Genomic DNA, 22,052 nt, shown 5'->3' with positions numbered 1-22,052 from the left:
AAGGGTGGAAACACATAAGCCATCCTGAAGTTCCAAGGTGCTGTCAAAGCATCTATCAGAACTGCTCCCGGATCCCTGGATCTGGACCCGTAGCGAGGAAGTTTGGCGTTCTGGCGAGACGCCATGAGATCTATCTCTGGTTTGCCCCAACGTCGAAGTATTTGGGCAAAGACCTCCGGATGAAGTTCCCACTCCCCCGGATGAAGAGTCTGGCGACTCAAGAAATCCGCCTCCCAGTTCTCCACTCCCGGGATGTGGATTGCTGACAGGTGGCAAGAGTGAGACTCTGCCCAGCGAATTATCTTTGATACTTCCATCATTGCTAGGGAGCTTCTTGTCCCTCCCTGATGGTTGATGTAAGCTACAGTCGTGATGTTGTCCGACTGAAACCTGATGAACCCCCGAGTTATTAACTGGGGCCAAGCCAGAAGGGCATTGAGAACTGCTCTCAATTCCAGAATGTTTATTGGAAGGAGACTCTCCTCCTGATTCCATAGTCCCTGAGCCTTCAGAGAATTCCAGACAGCGCCCCAACCTAGTAGGCTGGCGTCTGTTGTTACAATTGTCCAGTCTGGCCTGCTGAATGGCATCCCCCTGGACAGGTGTGGCCGATGAAGCCACCATAGAAGAGAATTTCTGGTCTCTTGATTCAGATTCAGAGCAGGGGACAAATCTGAGTAATCCCCATTCCACTGACTTAGCATGCATAATTGCAGCGGTCTGAGGTGTAGGCGTGCAAAAGGTACTATGTCCATTGCCGCTACCATTAAGCCGATCACCTCCATGCATTGAGCTACTGACGGGTGTTGAATGGAATGAAGGACGCGGCATGCATTTTGAAGTTTTGTTAACCTGTCTTCTGTCAGGTAAATCTTCATTTCTACAGAATCTATAAGAGTCCCCAAGAATGGAACTCTTGTGAGAGGAAAGAGAGAACTCTTCTTTTCGTTCACTTTCCATCCATGCGACCTTAGAAATGCCAGAACTAACTCTGTATGAGACTTGGCAGTTTGAAAGCTTGAAGCTTGTATTAGAATGTCGTCTAGGTACGGAGCTACCGAAATCCCTCGCGGTCTTAGTACCGCTAGAAGGGCACCCAGAACCTTTGTGAAGATTCTTGGAGCCGTAGCCAATCCGAATGGAAGAGCTACAAACTGGTAGTGCCTGTCTAAGAAGGCAAACCTTAGATACCGGTGATGATCTTTGTGGATCGGTATGTGAAGGTAAGCATCCTTTAAATCCACTGTGGTCATGTACTGACCCTCTTGGATCATGGGTAAGATTGTCCGAATAGTTTCCATTTTGAACGATGGAACTCTTAGGAATTTGTTTAGAGTCTTTAAATCTAAGATTGGCCTGAAAGTTCCCTCTTTTTTGGGAACCACAAACAGGTTTGAGTAGAACCCTTGTCCTTGTTCCGACCACGGAACCGGATGGATCACTCCCATTGTTAACAGATCTTGTACGCAGCGTAGAAACGCTTCTTTCTTTATCTGGTTTGTTGACAACCTTGACAGATGAAATCTCCCTCTTGGGGGAGATAATTTGAAGTCTAGAAGGTATCCCTGAGATATGATCTCTAGTGCCCAGGGATCCTGAACATCTCTTGCCCAGGCCTGGGCGAAGAGGGAGAGTCTGCCCCCTACTAGATCCGGTCCCGGATCGGGGGCTCTCGGTTCATGCTGTCTTTGGGGCAGCAGCAGGTTTCCTGGCCTGCTTGCTTTTGTTCCAGGACTGGTTAGGCTTCCAGCCTTGCCTGTAACGAGCAACAGCTCCTTCCTGTTTTGGTGCAGTGGAGGTTGATGCTGCTCCTGTTTTGAAATTCCGAAAGGGACGAAAATTAGACTGTCTAGCCTTAGCTTTGGCCTTGTCTTGAGGTAGGGCGTGGCCCTTACCTCCCGTAATGTCAGCGATAATTTCTTTCAAACCGGGCCCGAATAAGGACTGCCCCTTGAAAGGTATATTAAGTAATTTGGACTTAGAAGTAACATCAGCTGACCAGGATTTTAGCCACAGTGCCCTGCGTGCCTGTATGGCGAATCCTGAGTTCTTAGCCGTAAGTTTGGTTAAATGTACTACGGCCTCCGAAATGAAAGAATTAGCTAGTTTAAGGACTCTAAGCCTGTCCGTAATGTCGTCTAGCGTAGAGGAACTAAGGTTCTCTTCAAGCGACTCAATCCAAAATGCTGCCGCAGCCGTAATCGGCGCGATACATGCAAGGGGTTGTAATATAAAACCTTGTTGAACAAACATTTTCTTAAGGTAACCCTCTAATTTTTTATCCATTGGATCTGAGAAAGCACAGCTATCCTCCACCGGGATAGTGGTACGCTTAGCTAAAGTAGAAACTGCTCCCTCCACCTTGGGGACCGTTTGCCATAAGTCCCGAGTGGTGGCGTCTATTGGAAACATCTTTCTAAATATTGGAGGGGGTGAGAACGGCACACCGGGTCTATCCCACTCCTTAGTAACAATTTCAGTTAGTCTCTTAGGTATAGGAAAAACGTCAGTACTCGCCGGTACCGCAAAGTATTTATCCAACCTACACAGTTTCTCTGGTATTGCAACAGTGTTACAATCGTTGAGAGCTGCTAAGACCTCCCCTAGTAGTACACGGAGGTTCTCCAATTTAAATTTAAAATTTGAAATATCTGAGTCCAATCTGTTTGGATCAGAACCGTCACCCACAGAATGAAGCTCTCCGTCCTCATGCTCTGCGAGCTGTGACGCAGTATCAGACATGGCCCTAGCATTGTCAGCGCACTCTGTTCTCACCCCAGAGTGATCACGCTTGCCTCTTAGTTCAGGTAATTTAGACAAAACTTCAGTCATAACAGTAGCCATATCTTGTAATGTTATCTGTAATGGCCGCCCAGATGTACTAGGCGCCAAAATATCACGCACCTCCCGGGCGGGAGATGCAGGTACTGTCGCGTGAGGCGAGTTAGTCGGCATAACTCTCCCCTCGCTGTTTGGTGAAATTTGTTCACATTGTACAGATTGACTTTTATTTAAAGTAGCATCAATACAGTTAGTACATAAATTTCTATTGGGCTCCACCTTGGCATTGGAACAAATGACACAGATATCTTCCTCTGAGTCAGACATGTTTAACACACTAGCAAAAAAACTTACAACTTGGTTATAATCTTTTTTAGCAAAAAAAAAAAAAAAAAAAAAAACGCACTGTGCCTCAAAGAGGTACTAACGATTAAATGACAGTTGAAATAATGAACTGAAAAACAGTTATTGCATCAAACTTTAAAACAACACAACTTTTAGCAAAGGTTTGTTCCCATTAGTAAAAAACAACACTAATTAAATTTGTACATAAGAAAACAAAACAACGTTTTTTATACACAGTCACTATAAGAATTCTCACAGCTCTGCTGAGAGAATTTACCTCCCTTCAAAGAAGTTTGAAGACCCCTGAGATCTGTCAGAGATGAACCGGATCATGCAGGAAATATAAAAGTAGCTGACTGGAATTTTTTTTGATGCGTAGCAAAGAGCGCCAAAAACGGCCCCTCCCTCTCCCACACAGCAGTGAAGAGAAACGAAACTGTCACAATTAAAGCAAAAACACTGCCAAGTGGAAAATAATGCCCAAATATTTATTCACACAGTACCTCAGCAATGTAAACGATTCTACATTCCAGCAAAAACGTTTAACATGAGAATAGTTATTAAAAGGATTAGTGACCTTTAACACAGTAGTTCCGGTGAAATACCATCCCCAGAATACTGAAGTGTATACATACATGTCATTTTAACGGTATGGCAGGCTTTTCTCATCAATTCCATTCAGAAAATAAAAACTGCCACATACCTCAATGCAGATTCATCTGCCCGCTGTCCCCTGATCTGAAGCCTTTACCTCCCTCAGATGGTCGAGAACAGCAATATGATCTTAACGACTCCGGTTAAAATCATAGTAAAAAAATCTCTGTCAGATTCTTCCTCAAACTCTGCCAGAGAAGTAATAACACGCTCCGGTGCTATTTTAAAATAACAAACTTTTGATTGAAGTCATAAAAACTAAGTATAATCACCATAGTCCTCTCACACATCCTATCTAGTCGTTGGGTGCAAGAGAATGACTGGGACTGACGTAGAGGGGAGGAGCTATATGCAGCTCTGCTGGGTGAATCCTCTTGCATTTCCTGTTGGGGAGGAGTTATATCCCAGAAGTAATGATGACCCGTGGACTGATCACACATAACAGAAGAAAAAAATATTTCTAGCAATGCATTCACTGAAGCCAAAGAGATTAAATTGTTATCTAGTTTCACTGGAAAAGTTTTATGGCCTTGAAGAATGTGCCGTTGCTTAGCAACCTTATCTATGGCCCTTCTTTCAAAGTAGGACAAAAGAAGCTATTTTACATATCACACTCAAAATGTAAAACTAAAAATTTTCTTTATAGTTTGTAAGTTCATCAAAAATAGTACGAAATTATATTTATAAAGAATAACAGTGTGCATACATTATCCAATTGTGAGAATGTATATGTGAAATCATTGTTATGTTTTAATATTATTAATTTTTAAAATCAGAGTAATATATGTTATACTTATTGATTACGAAAAAGTCAATATTTGTATCGAATCAAAGAGATACATAATTGAAATTAAAAGAACATGGAGTTTGTTGCATTGATGTAACATATTTTACTATTTATAAATTGATGATCGTCAATAAATATATATATATTGTTTTTTTTGTTTTTTTCCTATACATTTATAAAATTATACCTACAGAGTATCATATAAATTAGAATATCAAACATAAAAAAAAAAAAAAAAAAGTATGTATTGCAAGATTGGGTTATCAATATATATATATATTATCAATAGTATATAAATAAAATAATGTCTATATCTATAACTTTATATAATTATATTTCACACTGTGATCAAATATCTGAATTAATATTATTAGCAATAAATACCTAAAAATGAATGCTGAAAATCCCGTAAGAAAATCACTCTCGAGATCGTAATAGATGCTGCTGCTGCTTTTGCTTGCTGCCGATATTGTAACAAATAGTAAGATACAATAAGCAAAGGAATGACACGCAGGCGCAATCGATTGGAGTAACGGAACAAGCCACGCAAGCGCAGATTGAAATACAAGTTGAAACGCATGCGCAGATTGATTTGCCCGCGGGAGCGCGCATCAGTAATACGTAATCGAGCGTGAGGGAATTGTCTATAACGAACGGACCTTTCAAGCCGGAAATAATGGATGGGAGGAGTTGAACCTGAAAACGGAGATAAGTTATAGATGAAAATAAAAGATAATATCATGTTTTATAAAAAAAAAAAATATTGCGGTTTATATTGCAAGCGTATTGGAAATCCAAATATTTGATTAGAAAGATGAAAATTGACAATCACTTTAATTGAATTTATTTTTGAAAAAGGAATAAAATACATTTATGGCTTAAGCCATGTGTATGTTTATAGTCCCATAATACACATACACTTCTTTTGGAATCTTATTAAATCGTGATACAAAATACACTATGGCCTAATTGGGTGGTAGGCATCCTTGAACAAAAGTGTCTTTAGGGAGTGTTTAAAAGAGGACAGATTAGGGGAAAGTCAGACAATGTGAGCAAGTGTGTTTCAGTGGATTGGTGTCACACAAATGTCCTGCAGTCTAGCATGGGAGTAGGTAATCGTAGAAGATGCAAGCAGCAGCTCATTGTTGGATCTTAGGGGATGGGTTGGAGTATATTTGTTGATTAGTAAGGACAGGTAGTGGGGGGCAGCATTGGTCAGGGTGAGATTTATTAATTTAAAATCTGCAGTGAATGGGGAGCAATTGATGGCAGAGAGGTGCAGAGCAGTGGGAAAGGTGGATTAACCTGGAGTCATTTAGGATGGATTGAAGAGGGAGAGGCAGGAAAGAAGATGGCCAGCTAGTGTAGGTTATTACAGTAGCCAATTAGGGAAAATACCAGGGAGTGGATTAGTTTATTAGTGGTGTTGGCACTCTCAGAAACAAACAAATTAAAGAGATATTGCGTAGGTGGTTGTGGCAGGATGAAGAGAGCAATTGGATGAGGGGGATGAAGGACAGATTGGAGTTAAGTTGAACTCTGAGGCAGCAGACTTGGGGTGATGGGGAGATAGTGAAGAGTGATCGAAAAGTCAGAAATTAGTAGATATAGAGGGGGGCTTAGAAGGATCTCAGTCTTGGACATGTTAATCTTTAGGTGGCGAGAGGCCATCCAGGAAGAAATGCCAGACAAGCAGTCGCTGACATGAGAAATGACAGAGGGAGAGAAAGCAGGGGTAGATAGGTAGATCGGAGTATCAGCAGCATTGAGGTGGTATTTGAAGCCATAACTGTTGATAAGTTTAGCCAATGAAGAAGTATAAATAGAGAAGAGTAGGAGGACCCAGCACAGAGCCTTGAGGTACTCCAACAGACAGGGGCATTAAAGAGGAGTCCCCAACAAATGAGAAAGAATAGGGCCCATTAGAGATATAAGAGTTAGTCCAAAAGAGGGCGGTGTCACAGAGACCAAGAGAGCTGAGAGTCTGAAGGTGGAGGGGGTGGTCACTGGTCTCAAAGGTAGCTGAGAGGTCAAGTAAGATAAGTATAGAGTATGGCCGTTTTAGCAGAAAGAAGATCGTTAGTAGCATTGGTGAGGGCAGTCCCAATTGAGTGTTGGGGATGGAAGCCTGATTGCAGGGGGTCAAGCAAGGAGTTGCAGGACAGGATGCAGAACAGGCAGTCGAAAATAGTTGTCCAGAAGTTTTGAAGTTAGTGGAAGCAATGATATGAAGCTGTATTTTGCAGGAAAATTAGTGTCGGGAGGATGGGGGTGACATTTGCATGTGCCTTGAAGTACTTTTTTATTTAACATTTATTGTCTCTTTACAGGGACAACAAACCCAAAATTACATGATTCATATAGAGCATATATTTGTAAACAAGTTTCCAATTTACTTCTATTATTAATTTGTATTCATTCTCTTGGTATCCTTTCTTGAAGAAACAGCAATGCACTAATGGGCGCTAACTGAATACATTGTTAAACCAATCACAAGAGGCATATATGTGCAGCTACCAATCAGCAGCTGGCTCCCAGGTCCTTTTCAACAAAGGATACCAAGAGAACAAATTAGATAAAATATTTCAATTGGAAACTTGTTTAAAATTGTATGCTCTATCTAAATTATGAAATAAATATTTTGGATTTTCATGTCCCTTTAATGTATCTAAAAGGTGCTAAATTGAGGTTTTTGCAGGGAAAGAAAAAATGGAGTCAAAGATATGAATAACTGTGCATGTGGATACTACCACCATTAGTGTTGTTATTAGGATAAACAGACTAAGTATTCTGGCAATTGTGACATCTATATTTTTATTGAAACGTATACACCATAGGCATTTTAAAGAACCACCCATCAATAAAATATTATTCATCTATGCTACACATAAAGATGATAATATCTATAAAACAAAATACATTTGAATTATGCATTTAGAAGATCTGAAACATTGTCAAAGTAACAGAAAATACTTACCATTATGTGTTCAAGTAGAGAATCTATTGCAACTATATTATCAAAGTATGTTCTGTAAAGAAAAACAAACAAAAAACAATTAAATGAAAAGCAGAGTACGAATTTTCCTTTTTTAAACTACTCCTTTGATATCTACAATCCAAATTAATTAAAGAGGAATTCAGGTAGAGCTTGTGATTTTGTACAACTTTCCAAATTACTTTTGTTCTATTGGTATCCTTTGTTGAAAAGGATAGCTAGGTAGACTCAGGAGCTGCTGATTGGTTGCTGCACATATATGCTCCATGTTATTGGTTCACCCATTGCTGCTTCTTCAACAAAGGATACTAAGAGAATGAAGCAAATTAGGGAATATAATTAAATTGGAAAGTTGTTTACATTTGTATTCTCTATCTGAATCATGAAAGAAAAAAATTGGGCTTCATTTCCCTTTAATTTATAAATGACTTGGACTCCAAATAACTGCACATTATTTTAAGCAAATATCTAATATTGTATGTTAGACTGTCCCCTTATCTAATAGCTGAACTAAATAACCAAAGGAACAGACATAACACTATTATATATTTAATATGAATAGGTAAAATGTGGTTCCATGTTTATAAATAGCCCTTAAAAGGAACATTTAACACTTTGAGATAACAGAAAATGATATATATATATATATATATATATATATATATATATATATATATATACACACTCTGCAATATACTTTTTATTTTTTATCTTGTCCCCTTTTCCTGTACTTCCATTTTGAAATTGTGATCTTTTCAGTTCATGTTAGAAATGGAAGTGGAGAACATTGATATATTATACACAGCCTTTGGCTACACACTCTAGTGAACTATTTATAACTGTCTCTAATTGGCAACAGCAGAGAATGTAACCTAAGTTACAACATGGCAGCTCCCATTGTTTTATAGACACTAAAACGTTACACTTATTTTATCACTATTTAAACAGCTAATGAAACGTTAAAAAACTACATTTACATGTTATCCTCAGACTAATCTTTTCTTTGAATGAATTATTCAATCTAGTATTTATTTAGTGTTTAATGTCCCTTTTACTTTGTCATTTGAAATAGCCATTTCCCCTGATGAAATAGCCACCTATACTGCAAATGTTATTACTGCACTAATGGCTACAGAAAAATCTTTGTACACAAGAGATAGTGGAAATCAACCTCCCAGTGGTGGTGGAAGAAGAACCCAGCACATTTGAAATACATTTCTGCATCCGCTACAAATAGAATGAAGTCTTATTAGCTACTTGCCTGAGGATACTGTCCTTTTAATGGTATTTGCATTTATTTACAATCTGATGCTTTCACACTATCGCCTAGATTTGAAGTTCTGCGTTAGCCTTAAAAAGCAGCGTTAAGGGGTCCTAACGCTGCTTTTTAACGGTCGCTGGTATTACGAGTCAGGCAAGTACAGGTGTACCGCTCACTTTTTTCCGCGACTCGAGGCTACCGCAAATCCCCTTACGTCAATTGCGTATCCTATCTTTTCTATGGGATTTGCCTAACGCCGGTATTACGAGTCTTGGAAGAAGCGAGCGGTAGAGCCTCTACCGCCAAGACTCCAAACGCAAAAAAAAAGTCAGTAGTTAAGAGTTTTATGGGCTAACGCCGGAACATTAAGCTCTTAACTACAGTGCTGTAAAGTACACTAACACCCATAAACTACCTATGAACCCCTAAACCGAGGAGCCCGCACATGGCAAACACTATATTAAAAATGATTTAACCCCTAATCTGCTGACCGGACATCGCCGCCACCTACATTATAGCTATGAACCCCTAATCCCCTAACACCCACATTATATTTTTTAACCCCTAATCTGCCCCCCAATGTCGCGGCTACCTACCTACACTTATTAACCCCTAATCTGCCGACCGGACGTCACCGCCACTATAATAAATGTATTAACCCCTAAACCGCCGCACTCCCGCCTCGCAAACACTATAATAAATTTTATTAACCGCTGATCTGCCCTCCCTAACATCGCCGCCACCTACCTACAATTATTAACCCCTAATCTGCCATCCCCAACGTCGCCGCTACTATAATAAAGTTATTAACCCCTAAACCTAAGTCTAACCCTAACCCCCCCCCAAATTAAATATAATTTAAATAAAACAAACTAAAATTACTATCATTAAATAAATTAATCCTATGTAAAACTAAATACTTACCTATAAAATAAACCCTAATATAGCTACAATATAACTAAAAGTTACATTGTAGTTATTTTAGGATTTATATTTATTTTACAGGCAACTTTGTATTTATTTTAACTAGGTACAATAGCTATTAAATAGTTAATAACTATTTAATAGCTACCTAGTTAAAATAATTACAAAATTACCTGTAAAATAAATCCTAACCTAAATTACAAATACACCTAACACTACACTATCAATAAATTAATTAAATATATTACCTACAATTATCTAAACTCAAATTCAATTCAATAAACTAAACTATAATACAAAAAAAACAAAACACTAAATTATAAAAAATAAAAAATATTACAAGAATTTTAATCTAATTACACTTAATCTAAGCCCCCTAATAAAATAAAATAAATAAAATAAAATTCCCTACCCTAAACTAAATTACAAAGTAATCAGCTCTTTTACCAGCCCTTAAAAGGGCTTTTTGCGGGGCATTGTCCCAAAGTATTCAGCTCTTTTACCTGTAAAAAAAAATACAATCCCCCCCAACATTACAACCCACCACCCACACACCCCTACTCTAAACCCACCAAATCCCCCCTTAAAAAAAACCTAACACTACCCCCCTGAAGATCACCCTACCTTGAGTCGTCTTCAGCCAGCCGGCCACCGATGGGCCAGAAGTGGACATCTGGAGCGGCAGAAGTCTTCATCCGATCGGGGCAGAAGAGGTCCTCCAAGCGGCAGATGTCTTCATCCAAGCGGCATCTTATATCATCAATCAACCGGAGCGGAGCCATCTTGAATCCAGCCGACGAGGAGCCATCCTCTTCTTCCGATGTCCTAAGTCCGAATGAAGGTTCCTTTAAATGACGTCATCCAAGATGGCGTCCCTCGAATTCCGAGCCAATCGGAATTCGAGGGACGCCATCTTGGATGACGTCATTTAAAGGAACCTTCATTCGGACTTAGGACATCGGAAGAAGAGGATGGCTCCGCGTCGGCTGGATTCAAGATGGCTCCGCTCTGGTTGATTGAAGATGCCGCTTGGAGGACTTCTTCTGCCCCGATCGGATGAAGACTTCTGCCACTCCAAATGTCCACTTCTGGCCCATCGGTGGCCGGCTGGCTGAAGACGACTCAAGGTAGGGTGATCTTCAGGGGGGTAGTGTTAGGTTTTTTTTTAAGGGGGGATCGGGTGGGTTTAGAGTAGGGGTGTGTGAGTGGTGGGTTGTAATGTTGGGGGGGGTTGTATTTTTTTTTTTTACAGGTAAAAGAGCTGATTACTTTCGGGCAATGCCCCGCAAAAAGCCCTTTTAAGGGCTGGTAAAAGAGCTGATTACTTTGTATTTTAGTTTAGGGTAGGGAATTTTATTATTTTGGGGGGCTTTTTTATTTTATTAGGGGGCTTAGATTAGGTGTAATTAGATTCAAATTCTTGTAATATTTTTTTATTTTTTGTAATTTAGTGGTTTTTTTTGTAGTTTAGTTTATCGAATTGTATTTGAGTTTAGATAATTGTAGGTAATATATTTAATTAATTTATTGATAGTGTAGTGTTAGGTGTATTTGTAACTTAGGTTAGGATTTATTTTACAGGTAATTTTGTAATTATTTTAACTAGGTAGCTATTAAATAGTTATTACCTATTTAATAGCTATTGTACCTAGTTAAAATAAATACAAATCCTAAAATAGCTACAATGTAACTATTAGTTATATTGTAGCTATATTAGGGTTTATTTTATAGGTAAGTATTTAGTTTTAAATAGGATTAATATATTTAATGATAGTAATTTTAGTTCATTTTATTTAAATTATATTTAACTTAAGGGGGTTTTAGGGTTAGGGTTAGACTTAGGTTTAGGGGTTAATAACTTCATTATAGTAGCGGCGACGTTGGGGTCGGGAGATTAGGGGTTAATAATTGTAGGTAGGTGGCGGCGATGTTAGGGAGGGCAGATTAGGAGTTATTACAATTTATTATAGTGTTTGCGAGGCGGGAGTGTGGCGGTTTAGGGGTTAATACATTTATTATAGTGGCGGCGATGCCCGGTCGGCAGATTAGGGGTTAATAAGTGTAGGTAGGTGGTGGCGGCGACATTGGGGGGGGGGACAGATTAGGGGTTAATAAATATAATATAGGTGTCGGGGATGTTAGGGACAGCAGATTAGGGGTTCATAGCTACAGGGAGTGCAGAATTATTAGGCAAGTTGTATTTTTGAGGATTAATTTTATTATTGAACAACAACCATGTTCTCAATGAACCCAAAGAACTCATTAATATCAAAGCTGAATAGTTTTGGAAGTAGTTTTTAGTTTGTTTTTAGTTATAGCTATTTTAGGGGGATATCTGTGTGTGCAGGTGACTATTACTGTGCATAATTATTAGGCAACTTAACAAAAAACAAATATATACCCATTTCAATTATTTATTTTTACCAGTGAAACCAATATAACATCTCAACATTCACAAATATACATTTCTGACATTCAAAAACAAAACAAAAACAAATCAGTGACCAATATAGCCACCTTTCTTTGCAAGGACACTCAAAAGCCTGCCATCCATGGATTCTGTCAGTGTTTTGATCTGTTCACCATCACATTGCGTGCAGCAGCAACCACAGCCTCCCAGACACTGTTCAGAGAGGTGTACTGTTTTCCCTCCTTGTAAATCTCACATTTGATGATGGACCACAGGTTCTCAATGGGGTTCAGATCAGGTGAACAAGGAGGCCATGTCATTAGATTTTCTTCTTTTATACCCTTTCTTGCCAGCCACGCTGTGGAGTACTTGGACGCGTGTGATGGAGCATTGTCCTGCATGAAAATCATGTTTTTCTTGAAGGATGCAGACTTCTTCCTGTACCACTGCTTGAAGAAGGTGTCTTCCAGAAACTGGCAGTAGGACTGGGAGTTGAGCTTGACTCCATCCTCAACCCGAAAAGGCCCCACAAGCTCATCTTTGATGATACCAGCCCAAACCAGTACTCCACCTCCACCTTGCTGGCGTCTGAGTCGGACTGGAGCTCTCTGCCCTTTACCAATCCAGCCACGGGCCCATCCATCTGGCCCATCAAGACTCACTCTCATTTCATCAGTCCATAAAACCTTAGAAAAATCAGTCTTGAGATATTTCTTGGCCCAGTCTTGACGTTTCAGCTTGTGTGTCTTGTTCAGTGGTGGTCGTCTTTCAGCCTTTCTTACCTTGGCCATGTCTCTGAGTATTGCACACCTTGTGCTTTTGGGCACTCCAGTGATGTTGCAGCTCTGAAATATGGCCAAACTGGTGGCAAGTGGCATCTTGGCAGCTGCACGCTTGACTTTTCTCAGTTCATGGGCAGTTATTTTGCGCCTTGGTTTTTCCCACACGCTTCTTGCGACCCTGTTGACTATTTTGAATGAAACGCTTGATTGTTCGATGATCACGCTTCAGAAGCTTTGCAATTTTAAGAGTGCTGCATCCCTCTGCAAGATATCTCACTATTTTTGACTTTTCTGAGCCTGTCAAGTCCTTCTTTTGACCCATTTTGCCAAAGGAAAGGAAGTTGCCTAATAATTATGCACACCTGATATAGGGTGTTGATGTCATTAGACCACACCCCTTCTCATTACAGAGATGCACATCACCTAATATGCTTAATTGTTAGTAGGCTTTCGAGCCTATAAAGCTTGGAGTAAGACAACATGCATAAAGAGGATGATGTGGTCAAAATACTCATTTGCCTAATAATTCTGTACTCCCTGTATAATGTAGGTTGCGGCGGTGTCCGGAGCGGCAGATTAGGGGTTAATAAGTGCAAGGTTTAGACTCGGGGTTCATGTTAGGGTGTTAGGTGTAGACTTAGGAAGTGTTTCCCCATAGGAAACAATGGGGCTGCGTTAGGAGCTGAACGCTGCTTTTTTGCAGGTGTTAGTTTTTTTTTCAGCCAGCTCAGCCCCATTGTATCCTATGGGGATATCGTGCACGAGCACGTTTTCCAGCTTACCGCTACCGTAAGCAACACTGGTATTGAGGGTTGAAGTGGAGCTAAATTTGGTTCAACGCTCACTTTTCTGAGGCTAACGCAGCCATTCAGACAACTCGTAATACCAGCGTTGTCTTAAGGGTGCGCTGGAAAAAAAGGCTCGCTAGCACCGCAGCTCTTTACCGAAAAAACTCCAAATCTAGGCGTATATTACATAGGATATGTTTTAGTTCAGTTCTTTTAACAATATTATTCTTCAGAGTTCACATTTTTTTTAAAGTTATATAGGATCGTACGTGTTCACAGTGCAAAACAAAAGTAGTACATTTTGACACTACCTTTCATTGGTATTCTTCTATATGGGGTTGAAAGCATAATAATCTATTCTTAAAAGTACAGTCTAGTCAAAATTAAACTTTTATTACTTTTCATGATAGAAAATGAAATTTTAAACAACTTTCCAGTTTACTTTTATCTTTAAATTTGCTTTGTTCTCTTGGTAATCTTTGTTGAAAGCTAAAGGTTTTATGCCCTTAAATGCTACCTCTTATCTCAGTGCATTTTGACAGCTTTTCACGGCTAGACAGCGCTAGTTCATGTGTGTCATATAGATAACATTGTGCTCGCTCTCACAGAGTTCTTTATGAGTCAGCAATGGTTGGCTAAAATCCAAGTCTGTCGAAATAAGGGGGAAGTCTGCAGAGGCTTAGATACAAGATAATTACAGAGGTAAAAAGTATGTTAATTTAACCGTGTTGGTAATGCAAAACTGGGGAATGGGTAATAAAGGAATTGTCTATCTTTTTAAACAATAACAATTCTGGAGTAGGCTGTCGCTTTAATTCATCTTAGTTTACCATAAAAGTCATCATCTAATTCAGCTAATTATATTTTGTGCAGCACATAGTTCCATATATGTTTCTGGTTTTACTTAAATAACATTGTGGTACAATGTAAAGCTTCAAGGCTGCACTGCAATAAGAAGGTGGATTATAGATATTATAAGATTATATGGAGAAAATTACAATGGTTAGATCAGAAACCAATTAAAACAACTTTATTGATGATAAATTGAGAATACTCTACATCACAACTAACGGGACATGTTTCGTGATCTAAAATAACATCTTCAGATCTACTCAGGTTGTCCACTTTGTTCCTCAAATATGAGGGGATGATATTTAAGTAAACCAGTGTGTCCAAACATTGGGAATTTAGTAAAGTATAGTGTCATTGTATAGGGATCTGCTAACAGCAATGGGTAAAATTGTTACTGTCTAGGTCACTAACCAAGATTAATCAAGATATTCTTTGACACAGATATAGTTAATAGTTTTGCTACTCCGCAGTATATATATCATTTGTTTGTATGGATTTAATCCCATTTTACACATACCTCAGTTTTAAAACTTTGCCTCCTTGGGAGGTTGTGACACATGATGTGCTTTATTCTTCAGTGAAAGGCACTGTACAGTGTTTGTCTGATGTGATTTTTTAATACACAAACTTTTTATTTTTTGTTTGCTATGCTTTATTTTATAAGCATCCAATTTTGTCTCCAGCAAATGAGTCAATATTTTGTTTCTACTTTTTGCTACATGAGTGCCAGGAAGATGATTTTGATGATTTGATTTAGTCTTTATGAGCAGGGCCTAGCACTCGTCCACTGGATTCAAGTAACTGAGGTCTGTGCCCTCCTTAAAAGTAATGTTTATAAGAGTCAGCGAATCATTAAACATGATTCATTACCTTTTCTTAAATTTTTAATGATGCACTCATATTATAACATAAAAGGTGTCTGTCAAAATACTGTGTATGTTAGTTGTGAAATTACATCTTCTCTCAACAGTTATAAAAAAAAATAGTTTCATTACATAATCCTGTAGACTGTAAGCTCTCCAGAGCAGGGCCCTCTTCCTCTTGAACAAGGTTTGTTTCGTATGTTATGTTTTTGTATCTTATCACAAATCCTTGTCATTGTATACTCATATCTCTGTACCCAGTGCTACGAAATTCTGAGGCACTTTACAATTAAATAATAATAATATAACCCCCAGTTCACAGATCAACTACCAGCACCCCCCCCCCCCCACAACTGCAGATTAACTATGAATTAAATAGAGGATAAGGACAACAGATACTGTCACTGCTATGAAAGGCTCACCTGGGGACAGAGCATGAGCAGAATGAAGTTGCCTTAGCATTTCTAACTGTCAATGCCTTAACTTGGGAGATGATGTCATCATTATCTCGAGCATCTCAAGTGTGCACGAGCTGTCAAGAGATTAAGGCAGCGTCGATTAGAAATTGGGCAGTTTCATTTTGTGAACTGCTTGTTTAATTTTATTACTATGAAGGAAACGATGCATGGACTGAACTTTACTTCATGGGTGTAACATTAAAGGGATACTTAAAGGGACATAATACTCATATGCTAAATCACTTGAAACTGATGCAGTATAACTGTAAAAAGCTGACATCTCTATGTAAAAAATGAAGATATTTTACCTCACAATCTCCTCAGCTCACCAGAGTAAGTTCTGTGTAAAAAGTTATACTCAGCTGCTGCCCAGCTGCAGGTTAAAAAAAAAAAAAAAAAGAAGAAGAAATGAACAGCAGCCAATCAGCATCAGCAGTGCTGAGGTCATGAACTCTTTTACTGTAATCTCATGAGATTTCATAGTAAACTTCCTTAAACTTAATAGGGAAATAAGATGAGTGTGCACGTAAGCTAAATCCCTTAGCTGTCCCGGGACAGACATACTGATTTGCTGCTTAGACGTCCTTTACAATGGGATGTGGCTACTGAGGAACTTTTGAGGTAAAATATCTTTCATTTTTACATAGAAATGTTCAGGTGATATTTTCTAGTCAGCTTTTTACAGCTATGCTGCATCACTTTCAAGTGTTTCAACATTTGGGTATCATGGCCCTTTAAGTCAAAATTAAACTGATGATTCAAATGGAGCATGCAATTTTTAAACAACTTTCCAATGTACTTCAATTAACAAAATGTGCACATTCTTTTTATATTTACACTTTTTGAGTCACCGGATCTTACTGAGCATGTGCAAGAACTCACAGAATATACGTATGTGCATATGTTATTGACTGATGGCTGTCACATGATGCAGTGGGAGTGGAAATAAACATAACAGAAATATGTCAGAAAAAAACATAATTTATACTTACCTGATAAATTTATTTCATCCCAGATATGGTGAGTCCACGGAATCATCAATTACTAGTGGGAACCAATACCCAAGCTAGAGGACACAGATGATTAGGGAGGGACAAGACAGGTAACCTAAACAGAAGGCACCACTAGCTTGAAGAACCTATATCCCAAAAGAAGCCTCAACCAAGACAAAGAAACAAATTTGTAACATTTAAAAAAAAAAAAAAAAAAAAATGAAAAACAAAGTTGCAGACTTCCAAATCTGTTCCACAGAAACTTCATTTTGAAAGCCTAAAAAGAAGAGACAACCCTCGAATAATGAGCCATAACTCACTCAGGAAACTGCAGCCCCACAGTTCTGAAAAACAAACAAAGTAAACTTCTCAACCAGAAAAAAGAGAAGTAGCAGACGTTTTCTAATAAAGAGAAAAAAAACAAAAAACAGAAGCCTGCACAACATCCAAATTGTGCATATACGTACCTCAAAAAATAAGAATGAGGATACACAGAGGGAACAACAATTCCCAAACAAAATTTCCACCTAGGATAAAAAAACGCTTTATCCGAAAAGATAAAACGAATCACACTGCAAAGCCCAGAGTACCTGAACTCACCGAGCAGAGTACATAACAAAAAATTTAAAAAATCTTATGGAACGCTAAGGCTCAAACTGAGCCTGTTGCAAAAATCTTAAAACTCCAAGAAGAGCAACAGACCTAAACAGGCCTGATACTAAACAGGTTCTAACAAAAGAATACACATCTGCCAGACACTAGTGTAAAACCATCCTCCAGACCGACCCGGAGAATGGCAAAACCCCTAAGAATCCTGACCCTACTTCCAAGAGAAGTCCATGGATTTACACCAATTAGGAAAATAACCCATACCTTATGATAAAAAAACAAACAAAAATAAACTTCTGAGTCTGAATCATGATCTCAATGACCTATTCAGAAAAACCACTAAGTAGACAATCTCCAAGCAGAAAGCTTCAGAGAAAAAGTTTAATGAAAGAAAAGACCCTGAACTAGAAGGTCCTTCTACAGGAACAACCACCAAGATGGGAAAAAACACATCTCCGCTAGGTCTGAAAACAAGATCCTGCAACTATGCAGGAACTTATAACCATACTGATGCTCACTCCTATTTGATATGGGCAAAGACTCTGAGGAGAGCCATCAAACTGAAATAACAAGGAACTGCCAGGGTATTTAGCAGAGCAGCCTGCTAATCACTGACCCTAAACATAACCTGGAAACTTGGTATACTGTTATCTCCAACTAGAGCACCTCCCATGTGAAAATTAACCTGGAGAACCCCTCCGAGAAAACCCACTCCCGGGATGAAAAAAACGAGCAGTTCAGGAAGTCCGCACCTAGTATACACTGAAATGTGAATAGTGGATAAACTAGAATGTGAGCGTCCCCCCACTGAACAATCCATACCAATCATGGAAAAGGAACTTAAGGATCCTCCCAGGTAGTTAGTGTAAACCACTGAGAAGAAATAGTAACTATAACCTGAAAAAACATATAGCACAACGGAGGCCACGTCGTCAGAGCATTTTAGATCACTCTTTACCCCAAGATGGTGATGTGGAGAGTAAACTACTCCCAAGAACATAGTCACCAACCCAACAGGCTAGCGACCATGACTATTACTCAAAAGGTCTCAAAAAGCAGATACTGCAGTAGCAGGCAGAATCAAACAAACACTCAAGCTCCTGCTTTTAAGCATGTAAGGCTACCCACTAGACCACAGAAGTAGACCATTAAATCAGCTGCAGCTGGATACAAACTCCCAACCCTCTGGTTGAAAGGAGGCTAAGCTATCTAACTAGAGCTTGTGGAAGAATGCACCTCAAAAACAGATGCTCCTGAGAAACCCAAAAGACTCTGGAAAATGCGGGTAACGATCCAGCTACCTCTCGCAAACAAAGCGAGCGCTCTACCACAAATTCCTCTCTCTAAATCACAGGGAAGAATCACATTTCGGCAGATCTAGATCTATCCTCTAAGACAGAGCCACAAAATCCTCTGAACATGCATAAACGCAGACTCTCAGATGGATCAGACAAAAGGATGATGTCCCAATAAGCAATCATCAGACCATTCCATACATCAGGCCCCTACAAGGTCAAACCCTAGAGTGCCGAAAGAGGAAAGAAGAAAAAATCCTCTATGACCTGACCTCTGACACAAAATAACCTCAGAAAGAAGTAAACCAATCTTGTCCCAAAGACACTACCTCTGTACCAAGGGAACTTATTTTCAGATTCACTTCCAATCAAGGAATGAAAAAAGACAGCAATATCTCAGAATGAGAGAATGCTTGTTGAACACTTGGTGCCTGAACCATTATGACATCCAGGAATGGCACCACAGCAACTCCCTGAAAACTGATTCCAGCCAAAACAGCCCCTCTGAGAACCATGGCAAGGCCAAAGGGAAGAACCACAAACTAAGGGCTCCATGTACTAAGCCGTCAATTCATCCGTCATTTTAGACGCGGATAAACTCGCCGTTACTCGCCGCGGGCGAAATGGTGTCCGCTGTCACTATGTACTAATAATCCCCCAATAAATAGACAAGTCTAGCCCGCCGCGAGCAGTGGCGGATTATTGATAAATTTGACGTCTCGCTCGCCGCGACTAAGCTGATGTACTTTTAACTTTCAGTTGAATTGTCTGGCCAATTATTAACACGTGACATGCAAGGTGTCACGAACATCATAGTAGTCGCGGGAATAGAATTTTGCTCCTATAAAAGTTCAACTTATCTAAACAACTTTATTATTGTTCTAAATTTTTTGAAGAGTGATAACAGCGTTATTTTTGTAATATTTATTTACAATTTGGATATGGCTTCATCTGGATCTGATAATATATAAATATTAATATAAAAATAATTATAAAGATTGACAACTATACAATACAAATTTAAAATATAGATTACTCTTTAATTACAGTCGACAAATTTGGCGCAATTTATGTACATGGAAATGAGAGACAAATTAGACGCCAGTTATGCTGTACAATGCTGATATTACTGCCTTTTATATATGTCTAGACTGGCGTCTAGATTGACTTTCCTATTGTTTTGTACCTTGCCCGCCACCTAAAAGGTGGCGAGGCAAAAATAACGAGGTGGGAGCGGAAATTGTAGCGAGCGGACAAATAGATTTTTTAGTACATTCGTTTTTGGCGAGTTGGTGGTCAAATGTGTCTAATTACAGTGAAAAATGGAGCGGTAGCGAGGTTTGGCGGATAAGTACGCTCGCAATTTTAAAGATGCGAGTTTTAACATAATTGACGGCTTTGTACATATCAGTTTGCAAATTTTGACGCGAGATTTGTTGCGGGTAGCTCGCTGACTGCTTAGTACATGGAGCCCTAAAAGTGTGTGACAGAAAGGTAAACCTCAGGAACCTGCAATATACGCATCCTCCAGGACAATGGTCACTATCAATTGACCTTTCCCAGTTAAAAAGGAAGAAAAGAACCACTGATTTCCAATTGAAGAATGGTACCCTGAGACAACCTGTTGAGACACTTTAAGTCTACTATAGCACAAAAATTCCCTCCTAATCATGAACCTCAAAGAGGAATGATAAAATCCTAGGACTTGTTCTCTTACAAAAACTGAAACTATCCCTCACAGGGAAGTGAAATCCCAAAGAACTCACCGTTATCTGGCCTGCAGAAAAAACTAAAAGATGGAACCTGCCTCAGGAAGAGAAGGAAGGACTACTACGTAGAAATCCTGATGTACTATGTCCACAGACTAACTGGGACACCTTGTATCCAAGCTTGAAGACAGAGAGAAAGAACCCCCCCACTTGGACTAATCCCGGATTGGGGGCAAAACTCCTTTAATATCAGAACTACGCCTTACAGTTCAGGACCAAACAAGCTATTATCCTTGTACGGATGTACCAGAAACTTGGACTCAGAGGAAAAATCCACTGTCCAAAACACCCCACAGGCTAGTACAGCGAAGCCAGATATCTTGATTCTTGTTAGAAAATGCATGGAAGCATCAGAAATAAGGAATTGAATAGCTTAAGAGCCTTAATTCTGTACTGGATCTGCTCCAAAGGAGTTTCTACCAAAATGGAATTGTAAAAGGCATTGCACCCATAAGATGCCACACTTGACATAGTGGCATACCAAACTTCCATGTAAGACCCAGCTTAGTCCATTAATCCTGAAAAGAACAGCTATCCCCTCTAGGAATCGTATTTCTCATAGCCAGAGCAGAAATGCCCTACTACTTAAGGCACCATGTGCCCTGATATTTAATGGAGACAGCGACAGAAAACATCTTTAAAATGACAGGAGATGGGAACAAAAGGAAACCCTGAACTCTCCCATTCCTGTGAAAAATCTCCTAGCACGGCCTGGAACAGGAACAACTTCCACAGAAGAAACATAATTTATGCTTACCTGATAAATTTATTTCTCTTGTAGTGTATCCAGTCCACGGATCATCCATTACTTGTGGGATATTCTCCTTCCCAACAGGAAGTTGCAAGAGGATCACCCACAGCAGAGCTGCTATATAGCTCCTCCCCTCACTGCCATATCCAGTCATTCGACCGAAACAAGACGAGAAAGGAGAAACCATAGGGTGCAGTGGTGACTGTAGTTTAATTAAAATTTAGACCTGCCTTAAAAGGACAGGGCGGGCCGTGGACTGGATACACTACAAGAGAAATAAATTTATCAGGTAAGCATAAATTATGTTTTCTCTTGTTAAGTATATCCAGTCCACGGATCATCCATTACTTGTGGGATAATAATACCAAAGCTAAAGTACATGGATGATGGGAGGGACAAGGCAGGAACTTAAACGGAAGGAACCACTGCCTGTAGAACCTTTCTCCCAAAAACAGCCTCCAAAGAAGCAAAAGTGTCAAATTTGTAAAATTTTGAAAAGGTGTGAAGCGAAGACCAAGTCGCAGCCTTGCAAATCTGTTCAACAGAGGCCTCATTTTTAAAGGCCCAGGTGGAAGCCACAGCTCTAGTAGACTGAGCTGTAATCCTTTCAGGGGGCTGCTGTCCAACAGTCTCATAGGCTAAGCGTATTATGCTCCGAAGCCAAAAGGAGAGAGAGGTTGCCGAAGCTTTTTGACCTCTCCTCTGTCCAGAGTAAACGACAAACAGGGCAGATGTT

At 39.4% G+C, this 22,052-nt stretch overlaps 1 protein-coding gene across 1 annotated transcript in view; it reads right to left on the bottom strand.

Moving 5' to 3' along the window:
• The window catches only part of PDE10A (phosphodiesterase 10A), a 768,738-nt gene that overhangs the window by 174,102 nt on the left and 572,584 nt on the right, over positions 1-22,052 (bottom strand). The window contains exon 10 of the mRNA XM_053710922.1: positions 7,545-7,596. Within this exon, the coding sequence (XP_053566897.1) occupies positions 7,545-7,596 (52 nt within the window). The remainder of the gene's footprint in view (positions 1-7,544; positions 7,597-22,052) is intronic.

The sequence above is a fragment of the Bombina bombina genome, chromosome 4, assembly GCF_027579735.1.
Source record: "Bombina bombina isolate aBomBom1 chromosome 4, aBomBom1.pri, whole genome shotgun sequence".
NCBI classification, from domain to species: domain Eukaryota; kingdom Metazoa; phylum Chordata; class Amphibia; order Anura; family Bombinatoridae; genus Bombina; species Bombina bombina.
The sequence above is the reverse complement of the archived record's forward strand: the minus strand, read 5'-3'. Positions and strand labels throughout refer to the sequence as shown.